The 15,805-nt window shown below is 38.2% G+C and overlaps 2 protein-coding genes across 2 annotated transcripts; one reads left to right on the top strand and one right to left on the bottom strand.

Moving 5' to 3' along the window:
* Window positions 1–24: 24 nt before the first annotated feature.
* Window positions 25–8,623, top strand: LOC107223453 (maternal effect protein oskar). The gene is made up of 8 exons (XM_015663132.2): window positions 25–361; window positions 1,929–2,131; window positions 2,237–2,474; window positions 3,209–3,357; window positions 5,493–5,598; window positions 5,695–5,825; window positions 6,756–7,042; window positions 7,232–8,623. Exons 1-8 carry the CDS (start codon window positions 277–279, stop codon window positions 7,323–7,325), a joined length of 1,293 nt encoding a protein of 430 aa, XP_015518618.1. The 5' UTR covers window positions 25–276; the 3' UTR covers window positions 7,326–8,623.
* On the bottom strand, window positions 8,168–12,582 carry LOC107223454. The gene is made up of 8 exons (XM_015663133.2): window positions 12,251–12,582; window positions 10,401–10,541; window positions 10,170–10,314; window positions 9,944–10,077; window positions 9,433–9,642; window positions 9,216–9,350; window positions 9,070–9,126; window positions 8,168–8,985 (listed from the first exon to the last, which is right to left on the bottom strand). Exons 1-8 carry the CDS (start codon window positions 12,339–12,341, stop codon window positions 8,843–8,845), a joined length of 1,056 nt encoding a protein of 351 aa, XP_015518619.2. The 5' UTR covers window positions 12,342–12,582; the 3' UTR covers window positions 8,168–8,842.
* Window positions 12,583–15,805: the final 3,223 nt, after the last annotated feature.

Genomic DNA, 15,805 nt, shown 5'->3' with positions numbered 1-15,805 from the left:
TTCGAGTCTTCGCAGTTGGCAGACACTGGTAGACACGCGTAGATCGGCGTTCGACTGTTCTGCGGAGTAAAAGCCGTTCCGGCAGAGGTAATAAGTTTCTAAACGGATTCACGTCTTTGCGATTCGGTAAAAGACAGTAAGCGAGTCTCTCGAGAATATTTCCTAGTGTCCTCGTGTGTGAGTTAGTGATTGAGTGATATACGCTCATTCGGAGAGGAGACAGCGAGGAAAGAAAAGTCCCCAAGCAACACGGTGAGCACTCGCAAAGCTAACGTCATGACGTCGCAGGAGGCGGTAAAAAAAATGGTTAAATCTTGTATTGTCTCACGCAAGGGCGGCGTACCTTTTCCTGAAATCGAGGGTAAGTTTCATTTTCATTCCACGCATGTTAAGCTTCCCAAATTGTGGCTTTCCTGCGTCAAGTTTCATTCGAAAGGTGATATGCACCGGATATTTTGTACTCGAGTCTCAGAAGGACGTATCGCTTATATGTTTTTGTTTTACTGTTTGGTTGATTATTTGAATGCACTGAGCTCGTACGAATGTTTATCAATTGGATCATCGAGTCGATTTAGACATTTCTTCGCTAAACGGGATTTAGCTTGACTTTCAGGATGCGCAATCTTTCATCAATATATTTACAAGTGTTCGTTCGTTTAACTTCCATAGTGTCTTCAAAAAAATGTATATACTTATTTATTTAATTTAAATGAATCTCACGCCTTAATAACTTATTAAGCTGCCCAGTAAAACCTGGCCCCTTTTTGGCCACCAGATATTATGACTAAAGTGATCAGTTCCCAATACTACTCTTAATTATCTCAGTAATTTTTACCCTTTAAGCCGACTACCTACTTGTTTATGTGCCTAGCAAAATAGGGGGGCCAATTCCGTGTTTTATACCTGTAATACACGCTGCAGTAAGTGAAATTTTGCATGCAATGCCGAATACAAATATCTGAAACAACGTTTTGTTGCGCACCATAATAAAACCAAAAAATGTATTCCTGTAATTGATTTACCACTGATTGTAGGAATAAATATTGTGGAGTTATTTTCGCGTGAATTGAACAAGTTTTTGGATAGTTTTGATTGACATTGTATGTAGAATTGCGCTGACTGTGGCATTTTCGCATCGGTGCTGCGTAGGCTTTGATAATAGTAAAAAAAAAATGACATTTTACTCAATTGTTAAAAAGGCTGAGTATAGCATCCTCTTAATGTATTTTCGTACTTTGTTTGTGAAAGAATGTATTTCAGTCAATGTCGCAACAATACTCGCTTTAGAATCATGTATAACTGTCGAAAACTTTGAGTCGTCATTAAGTGATCGTGAGCGGAACTTTTCTCAAATAAATTAAAATAAGCATCGCTAAATTATTAACGGTCATTATTGCGACCGCTGATTTATCATGAGCTTCGTTAATTAATAGCGTCCGAGAATTACTTTATCACTCTTATCACTCTGCAAAGACAATCATATTTATAGTTTCTTCAACAGAAATCTGACACTCGCGTCAATTATTACCGTACAATTAATATTAATACATTGTTTAAAGCATGTGAAATTGCGAAAATCTGTCGCTGTTTACAAGAAATTAGCATAACTGCGGTGCTGGTAATTTTAATCGGTTAGGAATTTCTATATTCTTCATTTACAGTCAAAAATTGATTCCTCCGATTGATTTTGGTAATAACAATCACGGTTACATTGTAAAGATAAGACCATGTAACTCTTAACCGCAGGGGGAGTGAGGGAGCTAGTCGTGACGACGGTATTAATACGCTAAGTTTTTGTTGTCATTCGTGTTTACGCTCGATTGTGATATGGACATATGCTGCGAGTTAGCGATTGAGCGAAAGAAAAACTTTCGAGGACTTCGTGTTTATGTCGACATTCGAAAATCTCACGACGCATTGATTTGTAGATGATTACAGGGCCTTAGTAGGCGAAAGTATACCGTATGCCCAACTGGGTTACACAAGTCTTCAGAGTTTTGTAAAAAGCATCGATTTCGTTGACGTGAGAACTAATCATTTCGGTGACTCGGTGCTTTTCGTGTCTGATCCAAAAGTCGCCCATATCGACAGTCTTGTAAGAAAGCAGAAAAATCCATCCAACCAGAGGAAGGTAGTTACGATATTCTCTTCTTCTACCGATGGTTACCCTATGACTCTGTGACTCGGTGTCCGTCGATTTTATAAGGTTGACAAATTCTCTTTCGTCGTATTTTAGAGAAACCGAAGGCCGAAAAAACTTGCCGCAACTACTCCCCGGTCGGAAAGATTTACCAGAAACACGAAGATCGCGTATACTAAGTCAAAATGGTACACCTCCTCAAGCAGGACGAAAAAGAACTACTGGGTAGAAAAAAATAACGAACGTAGAGACATGGATCGGTTTAACAACTTCAACACTGGACGGACGGGGATCCAAAATTGTAGTAGTAGTCCAAATTTTCACAGCTACAACGGTATGCTCTATACAATTAAACGTACACACGTTTTTGTGTTATCATGTTGTTCCTTCATTAATATGTATGTTTATATAAATATTGGTTAACTCTCATCACACGGCAGCGGTACTGCTGATCACAGATTCTGGACCTTTTACTTGAGTAAACGTTGGAGAATATACAATCGGCGTTAAGGGAGTGCCCTGGTCGACTTCCACGTTTATGTATACCATATATCTCCAAATATCACGGGATTAAAATTATTAACGTTACCGTAACGAAACATTGGGGAAAAAATTACTATTTTATTATTTTTACAAAGACTTTGAAGGAATGAAGATTTTAAAATATTAGTATGTTTTGTTCTATTACGTCGTACCGAATTTCAAACAATTCCAAAGTCACGAAGTAAAGGTTTTTCCTCAGTCAAATATTTAGGTCCACGTATCTTAAACGCAATAACGGGCTTAACAGCCTCATTATTTACGCAGTTCTAGTCAAAAACACTTGAATACATTCTCATTTGACGCAGAAATCAAGAAATGGCACAAATCATGCGAATTTACTATTGCGATTTCGTAGAATCCCTGCGATTTCTTTAGTTCTGCTAGTCCGTCGAGTAACTATCAAACCAGCTAATTGAGAGCTGTCTTGTCGTGTATTATTGAAGGATCATTCCGCGCATGTAAACGAACCAAAGGCCAAGCAATTTTTATCCGCGTTTGAATATAGCATGAAAAATAAATACTTAGATCGTTCATGGAGCACAAAAGCCCCGGCATCTTTGAGCAGCATCGACGACAACATGTACAACTACAATTCAGAATGTGAAAAAAGATATGCCGAGGGCTATCGAAGCTGGAGATTCAATATTCGCGTCGCCGACAACAAAGATGCAGAGGTGGGTAAATACCCCGTCAGGGAAATCCGGAATCGACCGAGTCAATCGAAGGTTCAATCGTCTAACACGTTTTACGCTAATCAACACGGCGGTAAGTACAGTAGCGAGCAAAAATAGTCGACTGATAAATTCCTCTCGTCCCTGATACTCAGAATTTGAATTGACAATGCGAATTGTTCATCTCGCACATTTTCACTCTGAAAAATGCTTTCCGTATAGAGTGCGGAGGATAAGGGAATAGAGGAAATATCTTTCGGCGTTTTTCACTTCGAACACGGGATTATTCGATCAGATTTGCAACACACGAAGTCGCGCCTATTTGAAACACCTTTGTTTGTTCAGGTTTAGCTGGGCCTACTAACAATGCTAACAATTGGTGGCGGGGCTGGGATTCATGTCAGTATCAGTCGTCGTACCTGCTAGATAATCAGAGTGGGTACTGGTGGTCGATGGGGCAGCAATTCGGGTACACCAACGTCCCAGGGTCGCGCTTCTATCCGTGGTATAATTATCCCGGGTATCCTTGGTGGAGAAATATGTATCCTCAGAATTCTTTCATGTACTAGGATAATCTTTCTTTCCGACCTTTTTGATGTTTTTTATTTTCCTTGTAACTAGTTTTATTACTAAGTTAGATATCTTTACTACAAAATCGGTTGATTATCTTTCACCATTTTAAGTACCTCAGGAATATTCTATGATAGGACTGACTTTGTTATATTTTGTATTTTTATTTGTTTTTGATAATTCAATACTTGGATGGCGCTGTGTCATGAAGCAATTTGATATACGATGCTTGATGCGCTATATTGCGATGAATAAGTAAATTTTGGTAAAAATCTTGGGAAATGGACTTTTAGAAATTCGAAAACTTTGATCAGAAATGTAATATGTGAATTTTCATCATCTTGTTAATTCAAGTTAGTTTAATGAGCTGTTACGATGCTGGGCACACTTCTGTGACAAATCATACAGTCTTTGAGAAATCGTGGGGCTGCTTCGCATTTTGGGAAATCATTGCAAGTGCTTCGTTACAGCAAAGTAACACAACGAATTTCAACGAATTATGTCTTGTCTCGTGTTAATTGATTTATTCGAATTTATAATAACAATGTCCGTTCTATCGTCGTTGAACCATTTCTTGTGTTTCTTTCCGTATCGCCGCTTTAAATATGTTATGCGAATTTGAAGTTTTCACGGTGAATTTTGCAGTGCTGCGTAAAACAAAATTGAAACTGTAATTTTTGAAATTTGGAGAAGACTGTACCATCGCGACACAGAGTGTCTAGCCTCGTTGAATGCTCGATAGCTCATATCAAATTAATTTGAATTACTGTAAGAAATATACAGGGTAGTCATGAATGAGGAAGATTATCAACAACTATACGTGATCACCATGATTACGAAACTCGGATTTTATTTTTAGTTTTCGAATTTCTAAACATCGTTTTCTGTTTGCACTAAAGCAGATCGGTTCACTTCACCGTGCAAGCTATTTTATATACATTTGCATTGGTGAGAATATTTGCAGGTGAAGTCGATTTTAATTATAGGCTTATTTGCGGAAAGCTCTTGTTATCCCAGAAACTGGCACCTTACGGGATTTCTATTCTTTTGTAAAATCTACACCTAGAAATTTTATGTATTTCGTTCCGCTAGCAATGTTTTATATAATGTTACGTACTTTATTTTCGATATAAAGCACGTGTCGGTATATCATATAATAGAGATGTTATTAATTGTTGGTGTAACTGTGATTAACAATAAATAACAAGTAAGAATGATGACTGTGAATGGGTGTTTGATTGACTTGATTCGCCGGTTGAATAACGTACCTAATTCTTAATTGCAATTCTCTTTGGATTCGGCTTCGTTACTTTGGACAGAGGTGAGTTTTCCAAAACATTCTCCATTAGTTTTCGAGTTTTGCTCTTGTTGATATGATTATTATCATTGCTTACATTGTATTTCAGCTGTCTCAAAAACTCTAAGCTTTTCGGAGCTTTTGCTAATAAATATTAATCCTATCACATCTGTTTCCGGACTGCACTCAAAGATCGTTTAATTTTGTTTTGTTACATAATGAGACAATTTTTTCACCATCCTTTAACGTTGTGTCCTCCACATTTTCATAGGAAGTTCTGTTAGAGCCGTTGGTTAACGGGCACCAGTTAATCGGTGATGACTTTTTTCTACAACTGGCGATAAAAAATTTTGGGGCACAACCTTGGAAGCCAGAAGGTAATCATCGTCCGAGACCGAGATAACGAAGTGATACAACAGTGAAAATTATGCCGTTTAGAATTACCATTTTATTTTACATCGATCTGTTTACAGCCAGAGCCGGAATTGAGTGCGGATTATGCATTTCTGGTCAAACGATCGATGATTGTCGTCGAAGACTGGAGAAAACCCAGTTCTTATCTGGCAAAATAACGATTTTGCTCGGTGCCGTTGACGTATTTCGAGTATGCCATTGTCTATTTATTCATTTTTCGTAGCAACACACGTGTACTTTTTTTCTGTTCATCCCAGAGTCCGTTCATAAATTACATGCGAGAAATCTTCTCCTCTTATTGTGTTAGATGAGAAATAATTAATTACATTCCAGACTGGATCGCCTGCAAAAACAGTTTACAGAAGAGCTTACCATATTGAATAAATATCTGTGCGATGGGAAACCGACAATCGGTAGATAGGGTAGTAATTCGTAGTAATCCTTCCCGGAAATGTTTAAATCAAATTTTATTACGAGGTAGGAATTTCGTAGGTAGTAGGGTCGTTATATCGTAGTAAACCATCTCAGAAACGTTGAATAGGCTCGGTTTTTTTTTACTTTTTCCTTCAATCCGCTCGCATATTTATGCATGCCTCTTTTCCTTTCCGACTTTAAAATCCTAATACAAACTTTCTTATTAATATCATTTTGAAAGAAAATTTTTCACCAACAGCTTTCCCGGAAAAATTAAGGTTCATCGGTTATTGCATGTTTAAGGAAATCTTTGCAACAAGAGAAAAATGCAAACGCGATATGTTTGGTAGCCGGGTTTTTGGAAGTTTCTAAGACTGAGTTGAAAGTCTACGATCTAAATTTTCCGTCGAATGCACAACTCGTAGTTTCGAATATCCAACGGACTTCTTTATCAAAATCTGTAAAATTAATAGCGTGAACTAGAAGAAATAGGTATTTCAGAATCATGTCAATGAACTTTACACCATCGCGCAACATGGGAATAGCGTAAAACATTCGATCCATTTTTCAAAGCATCGCATAATTTATGAACGACTTTCAAAAGAATTGATGAAAATTGAAAACTTGACATTTCGCATAAAGTTTACCCGCATTACTGCAACCTGCAGCTATTTACATACATGACTAAATTATATAAATTACGCAGGGTCACAGCTTGGAGAAAATGGTGAGGGACATGAAGAACTTGCTAGATGTTTGCAGGGACAGATTTAATTTGAATGAGGTTACGCTCTGCACTATTCCGCCATTGGCTAATTACTCCGTAAGATGTAACCTTAGCAAGTTATCCGTGCTTTACTCATTCAACAACTGGATCAAATTGCACAGCCAATACAGTCCCGACGACTCGTACATTCATCACTATAACGTGATCGATGTCTTCTCCAAATTTACCGACGGAAATTACCGCACCCTTTACGACTACTTTCAAATGTTAGTGTCGCCAGTTTGTTTTTTTTTTTTTTCGTTCCCCCGTTTGCATACTTTTTATACTTTTCACGCAAATGCCAACATGAATGAATATTGTACAAGCTGAGTTTGTGGATTGTCGTTTGATGTTTTTTCTGTAACGATTACTTTGGGTTATCTTTTTATTTTATTTTTATTTTTTTTTTAACAAAGAGACGCGAGAATGGTATCCGGATGTCGGTATCCTCACGTTTTATGGAATACAAAAGGACGCCGCCTGGCGATCTCAATGCTTGAGAAGCAGTGAGTTCAATGTGTTTTTTTAGTAAATGTGGCTTTCCGGGCTGCAAAATAGTTTCTACATCTGGCGTCTTGCACCTTAGCGTAGTTTCGACATTTTAATATCCATTTGTATGCTCATAGAAGTATTTATACACTCATCAAGCGTTGGTGAGTCACAGGGAGAGAAAGTTTTTGACCGCTTTATGTCATGGTCATTGTTATTTTAAAGTGGTTTAATTAACGTGAGTGGTTGTAAAGGATTATTTATTCCAATTAAAAGATCAAATTTGTTGCCCCAGCATCTTATTACTTTTCACCTGAAGAGCTGCTGTGTCTAGATGCATGGAAGGAGAAATTAAAAATCTGATTTACACCTTTTTTGTCTTTGTACATTCGTACGGTACTAAAGTCAAAAGTGATAAAAATTGATTTTTACGTTCGTACAAGTTCGCGCCTGGATATCTATCGAGTTTATGAAATTGATTAACTTTGTGGAAAGCTACTAATTAGTTTCATACTTTTCTCATCCAAGAATTTTAATAATTTGTACCAAATAATGCAAGTTAATTGGAAACATTCCCTCCCCACTACGTAGGCGTTATTAGATCATGGGTGTAACACCGGAAAAATATTGAATTCCGTAAAAAGAAAAATAGCGGAGAAGCGGTCTCGTGAATCTTTTCACCCCGACCAAGTAATTTCAGAATAACGTTACGATCATGAAAAGGAAACTTTGTTCGCCTGTAACTTCCGACATTTCATTTCACAAGAGAAGACGTATTCATGAATTTTTTACTCATTGTCAGTTAGTTAGGAAAGTCAAATTTAATAATGAGAATAATTTTTATTGTAATTAAAAAATAGGCGTTCATGTGTAGTATTTATTTTCGCTATTTATCTAAATATTGATATCTGATTGTCTATCATGTACATACAATAAGTATTTCTATAGTATACGCGGCATTAATATACCCGCGATTATTTGGTGCTGTGAATCAAATGCGTTGTGTAAAATACTACTAGATACCCAACGTCTGGTTGTATACAGCGGTGGTGAAATTAAGAAATTATAGCATGTAGTTATACTATGTCTAATATGAATCTGTAAATTTATTCCTGTAAATAGCATGTAAGTATCGCTATTAAAGCAATCGGTGTAAATCAACAACAATTTCTTTTTATTTTACTTAATTTCTCATATTTTCTCATTCGGCTAATGCATAACGAATTACAAACATTCGTAATAGATTCTCAAATAAAACGAACTTTCTCGTTTGTACGTCATAATAAATACAACTGAATTTACACTCTACACACAAAACACATGCATATCGAAAATCATTCTTATTCAAACTCTTTTTTTTTGTACCGACAACAGAAATTACGAAAGACTTCAGACAAAATAACTAAGGCTGAAATATTTCTTTCATCATCCGCCAATCGTAATATTCGTTCCTTTTCCACGTACCGATGAATCGTAGATTAGATATTTTCATCAGCGTCAGCGTCGGAGCTTGATTGATATTTTTAAATATTTACGGCCTAGCTGCACTCTTCGTACGTCTTCTGATGGCATGTCACGAAGGGTGGAACCTCGCACTTGCATTCTATGCATTTTTCCGTTTCCCTAGGCGTGACTCGGTCACCAACCCTCAGGTTCAACTCTCCAAATTTGCAGGTCTCGTCTGTGAGAAGGAGAAAAAAAAAATATCAAGCTTGTTATTGATTCAATTTCGCAAGCGTGCGTTTGGGTTTAAAAAACAATATACCTGGATTCAGCGCGATTTTCACGAGTACGTCCGATGTCACGGTGTCGTTTGCATTCGCTATACCGGTGATGATCAAAAAATCGTTAGTCCGCTGTTGATCAATACCGTTCAGATAATATCTATAAAAAATTGAAATATAATCTTACGGCAGTGGAAACCGATGGGACAGCAGCGGGTGTTGCCGTAGTAGAGAGGAACACATCCTTGTCGAATTTCCCTCGTATGCTCCAAGACCGTTCCACAACGAACATCCCGGCACCACGGTTCTCCGGACTCGCCGGCTGTTAGCGAAAACGTCAAACGGTTAGTCGATAATTATAATTGCGAAAAAATTTTCAACGATTTGTGAACGGTCGAACGAACCTGTGTATCCGGGCTGACAGATGCAGACCTTACACGGCAGGTCGTCTAGATAAAATTCTTGACCTTCGACGTAAGTTTTGTTATCGGCAGTTGAACAAATTGCCAACTTCTTCGGTACTTGGGCGGTCGTATTTCCGACCTCAATCTCTTTACCTTCTGCCACGGATGTCTTTACTGTACTGTTATCAACCTGGTCTTCGGCGTCCGCAACTGAACACAGTTATTATACAGAATTTGAGATTTTCGATTTGCGTTTGAATGAAATAAATGCCAATGTATATCGACCGCTAATTAATCATCCTCTTTTTCTTTGCTCAAAATGAAACGTTAACGCCAACTACTCTGATCAAATTACAGATGAAAGTAAAGCAGTTTTCACTCTGACTTGAACTAATTACACCTAATCAGAGTGAAAAATTTCACCATTTGTTTCCCCTTTGTGATCAAAATCATTACCATAAATCTTGCAATTGGATTAGAAATGACTACGATAATACGGAATGTTACCAACAGCAGACAGTTTCGCTGGCGCAGCATTCGTCGTGACTCTTTTTCGGTACGCAGGGCTTCAAATTTCCGTCTTCGTCGTAACTGGACATCATCTCTAGCGGACAATCGACAATTGCGCAATTAACGACGGCCATTCTGGAATCGAAGGATCCTTGATTAGTCGATCAATCCTCGCCAAGTCAGGCTGGCTAATGAAAAGAATCGGTCGTTCAACAAGTGTTACCAACTTTGTGAGATTGTATTCAGGGGATGGTTCCTCCAGATGACAAGAGCAGCCAATATCGCAGGGGTTTCCGGTATCGATGCTGGCACCAGGCGCCACGGCTTTCCCGCGGAAGAAGCACATCTCCGCATCGCTTTTCTCGAAATTATCTGTGGAATGAAAATTCAACGAATGAATAAAGTCCAAATCTGACAAAAATCTCGGCACAAATATGAACCGACTCTGGACCGCTTACCGCACGTATAACGAACGGGGCATTTGTCCTCGGGTTTCTTGAACACTGGTTTGCAGTCCAGTTCCTCGTAATAGCTTCTCGGTACTCCGGGACAAGGAGCTTCCACCGAAGTTGCGTTTAAAGAAATTGTTTCGTTATCGCCTTAAACGAGAAAAAGATGTGTAAATATATGTGTAAATACAAGTGGTTGTTTGCTTACGAGAAATCTTTTGAAGTTTTCTACTTTATTTCGGTTAGACAATCAAATATGATAATCCGAGGTTGAGGACGCCGCGCGACGCCGGTCGAACGGACTCTAAAATGCTAATTTTTGCGGATTATGAATCGTGGCGTAAGAGCAGTTGTCATTGACATTGTTAGCGTAAAACCTAGAAAGCTGATTGACGCGGTGCTCATGCGGGTCGCCTGCGGATTTCAATAAACCTTTCTGCTTGTTTGCTTCTTTTCACGACACACGCTGCGCAATCTTTTTTATTCGATGCTTGTCACCGTGATACAATCTCAAATACAATGTATAATATACGAAACGAGCAAGAAAGTCGACGACTGCCGTGCTCTGATCGGTATAAAAAATTTTTTTTTTTTTACCAGTGATCAACGCCTCTAACATTTGTTGCATGGTGTGATCAGTGGCGTCTAGCTATTTTGGAACTATAAAAATAGTTTACACATTTTCCATTTCTACCAGGATGTAGGCCGGTTGCCAGCGGAATTGATAATATTGGAAAATTACGTGAAGAAATTGGCATGCATTCTTTTATTTATCATGTCGTATGGTGTGGACTACACGGAGAGAATAAAAGAGCAGATTTTACTCAAAACTGCAGGAAAAGACGGACATTACATGTTTTTTTTTTTTTTTTATATAAAATATACATACTTCGTAAAATACAGAATTTCCTTCAGAAACAGCGAAAATTACTGCGTGCAGAGTAAAATCTGCTACATTTATAGTAAAATATATAATGGACATGGGTATTTTTTTTTTTTTTTTTAATAGAAACCTTGATTTGTCTCTTTTCCTGCAGTTTTGAATAATATCTGCTTTATTTTTTCCCTTCGCATACCACGCCAAATTACAGATATCAATTTCTTAAATATCAGCAATTGCACGTTGTGAAAGTAACGGTTGAAAGTATTTCGAAATCCGGCTTGGTAAGCAGAGAAGCGAACAAAAAAATTGAATGCCAAATTGCGATTATAACAAGTATTGACTGTTTTTTTTTTTTTTTTTTTGTTTTCTTTTTTTGTTCTTGAAAAAATATTTGTACAAAGAAGTGAATTCATGTAAAAAAGATTCGTCAAGTGTCGGTCATTATATATTATTTACAATCGTAAACGACGTTTCGGCTGGGCGATGCCGACCATCTTCAGGCTGTAAACAAAATTAACGAAATGCACAACGAAACATTTGCTTTTGAAAAAATAAGTAATTATAATATTCAACACTCGGCGAATCTTTTCTCCGTTATTCACCTACCTGGTCACTAATATCAATAACAAAAAATGAATTCGTCAAGCCAATCGGGATCGAATGATCGTTGAAAATATGACTATTCTTTTCTTCTGGAAAAATTGGGGAAAATGTCTGCACCATATTCGCCACACACCGTTGGCATTGTAACATCACAAAACCCTACGTACCGTATCTCAACTACAATCGTATCTGATCGCGAGCCAATCGTCACGGTTTTATCATCTGAGTATCTTCTGTTTGAAAAAGAGTGTCTGACTTTACCCCTGCATGTAAGCTGTCAAGCCTTTAGTTTTATTCCATGAAAGACCGGCACTGTTGGATGAATACGACATCGGTATGTGTAAAGAGGTTTCGTGGGAGGTTCAAACCTTACCTGCTTCGGTCGGAAGTGCAACAATCCCACCGCTCCACACCAGCACCAATACTGCCAAGTTCGGCGAGAACAATTTACGTGGTATCCCCATGTCGCGGCTCTTGTAATGCCCTGGAGTTGGAAGTCGTCGTCGGGTCAGAACTGCAGTAATCTGCAAAGGAAGCGGCGTATGCAGATACTGAGAGCTCGCCAGCTCCGTGGGAGTATTTAATCTCTGTCCCCCCGTTTGTCCGTCCTCGTTTGTTCCGTCGTGACGAGATGAGGACCAACCTTGCCGAATCCCCGTATCCCCGCGAATCGGAGTTCGGTCTATTTCGGCTGGTCGACGTTAATGAAATATAAAACGAACGCAGCCTTGGATCGGCTGCATTGTTCGGTCTCTAACCCTGATGAGTGATGTTTATAAAGCCGAACGAATCGTCTGGACATGTCGCGTACTTCCTCACGTGCGATACTTGCGCAATTCTCGGCCCATTATATCACATATTTTTCCCGTATCACAGACGGTGTTACGTTACGTACGTCTTCATATTTCATTGGAAAACGTAGACCCGTCGTCTTACCGATACATTTGTTTACCATCGAATCGCATCGGATTAGAATATTTTTTAACCAGAATTGTGGAAAATTTTTCACGACCGAAAGGTTCGATTAGTCGCCCAGCTCTTGTTGGTTGGTTTGACAGATATTTATCAGTCGGCTTACTCAAATTTCCCGTAACATATCATCAATGTTGGTTTGACGTGTATCGAGAAGGCGAAAGATCTACTGCAGGATATCTTTTCAAAACGACGTATCAACTGACGGAAAAAAACATTAGCCTACACGAGGAAATTGTCTGGATATCGGGGTTTTGTTAAGTGTTCGGAAATCGATTAGTAGCGACTGTAATATTTACGTTAATCAGGAAAGTAGCTACACTGTTACTTCACCTGACAGCATTCTTGCGCGATATAATTTTTATGGGAACCCGTAGGTACCGTTGATAGAAAAGGAAGAATAAAACGTACGAATAGCAAAACTCTTAACTGGGTAAATTAATTTTATTTCACAAGTTCATCGTCGAGTTAATGTTAACGAGTTGATTTTTCGTTTGTCGTATGCATTTACTTTTGTATCGCCGGTGCGCTTTGTACGCAGTGTAGATATTTACTCTGCACACCATTGCGTAATATTGCACAGCCTGTTTCTGACGTTTATTGATCGTCTACTGCACGTGCAACGTGATGCTTTTAAATAATTCATGCAACGGAATTCACAATGTTCTTCCGCCGAGCATTATTACCCTATTACGATACATTGCGGACTGCTGTATTGCTAGTTTAGCTTAATTTTATTCTTGTATTACAGGTTTGCGTGCATGCCGACGAGTTTCGTACAATTATATCTCATACTTGCTGTTTTAGTTACGGGTCATTCATTCCTACGTGGCCCCCGGACATCTTTGAGCAAGTTATTTTGCTCAAAGACGATTGAAGAAAAAAAAATATAGAATCAGTTTAAACCGGTTCTGCCATTTTAATATTTAACCAGTGTCGGAACGCTAGAATTTATTGTAGGTAAAGGTTTACTATTCGTTTCTTCCAGAAATTTGTTTTTCTGGGCTTAGTATAAATTAATATAAATTATACTACGACTTGTTACTCATGCTTTTCATAATTCTGTATATATTTATATTTTTATACTATTTATAACTCTTTGATACTTATCATTACTAATTGTGAAATATCAACATGCAAAGTTTGCATTCCTTTGGAAATGAACCGTTTGATATTTAATGGCGGTAAAATGTACAAAAATAACTCATTATGCATTTTGGCTATAACTGTGTCTTGGGTCTAATTCATCAACTCGTTCATCTCTTATTCAAACTCGGTCTACAAGTTCCAATCATTACAGCGTTGTAATAATATTTACGCAACACTGCTGAGCCTCGATTACGAATATGCGAATCAAATATATATTTTAACTGGTCTCATATAATTTTTTAACCACTTTTTACGTAAGTGTACGTACCGGATTGACGGCTTTAGTCACTCCACTTCAGCAATTCTCGTAAACTGCGACTTGGACTTTATCGCTCGTGCCATTATTGATGTAGAATTTGAAAATTGTAATTCCATTTCATGACAATTTTTAATACCTCAATACCGCCGATATAATTATATTAAACTCGTAGACGTTGTACATGAGGTAGCTTCATTGACTTTGATGTCATCGTAAATAATATCGATAGTTACAAAACTAGTGTTGTTCGAAAAATATTTTTCTTATAGTTTGATTTAACATTCAGAACTAGTTCACCGGTACGAGTCAGTATTGTTATAGCCCTATCAATTAACTCGGGTGGGATTTTCTCGATTCGTAATGTTATTTTTCTTGCAACCGAACCGAAGTCAGCTGATCAGTATGCAAGAAATGTCTTACAGCTATATTTCAAAATCAAACAAGTCCTCCTCACACTCTGTGTGCATTAATAACTCTGCAATTATAGCCGTCTCTTCCTCGATTCGAGGAATTCGTTGTACAATCCTTGGTAGCCCTGAGTTTTGGTTTCGACATCAGGGTCTGCCTGGAATTCGTACGGCATCTCCTCGGCCCACCGTCCGCTATTTAATATGCTTCTCAATATGCCGGGTGTTAATGTTGAAAAGAAACTCATCAAGTTTTCGCTAATCGTTGAAGGTATCGCGTTGCTGTCGAGTAAAAAGTTTCCATTCTGCGGATTCTCGTGCTGCTGCAACGCCTTCGGAGGTCTGGAGGTGACGGGGGTTGCCAGTGCGCCGATTGCGCAAATCAAGCTGATCTACGATATGAAATGCACATATAGTACGTCTAACACGAAGTCTAATACTATCAATCATGAATATGTACCCGAGGTGCGTGGGTGGGATTTATTTTATTACACACGGGTTTTATCTGGTGACACACATGCCCGTAATAGTAGTTTTATCCAGTTGGACTTGATTATAATTTTTCTTTCGTCATGTCAAGTCTGTTTCTCATGGTTGACCATATTTGAAAGTGGACAGAAGCTTTAGTTTAAATATAGCTTATATTTTTCATTCTGTGCAATGGATTCACTTCACACATGGATATGGACACGCTTGAATGTACCAGCTCAGTTGTTCAAGTCTTTTTCTAAACCGATCAGGTATCAATTTAAAAACCGAAAAATCGCACAACTTTTATTGGTAAAAACTCTCGGTGAAATCGGTTGTTTCAATTGCAAATGAGATGCAGCTGCTGCTCTACATTGCGAATTAAACGTTTTACCAAGTGAAAAAAAAAATTACGAGCTGGACGAAATTACTTATCTTTAACACTCCTTTCTGTGCTCATTGTATATTCGTACGATTCTTCCTGAAGCGTCGCATTTACTCTGCATATACCTGACTGCGAGAGTTGACATTTCACAAATAACAATTTTTATCTGATATCGATTGCACTTGAAAGCGCCGATCAATTTCTGGAATAAAGTTGCCCTCTACAAACTCATAGTAAGAAGCTACAGCTCACCGAGGATAACAATTTCAAGTTGTAACACCGTCTTAA

This window comes from Neodiprion lecontei, chromosome 1 (genome assembly GCF_021901455.1).
Source record: "Neodiprion lecontei isolate iyNeoLeco1 chromosome 1, iyNeoLeco1.1, whole genome shotgun sequence".
Taxonomy (NCBI): domain Eukaryota; kingdom Metazoa; phylum Arthropoda; class Insecta; order Hymenoptera; family Diprionidae; genus Neodiprion; species Neodiprion lecontei.
Note: the sequence above shows the minus strand (reverse complement) of the source record. Positions and strands in the feature narration are given on the sequence as shown.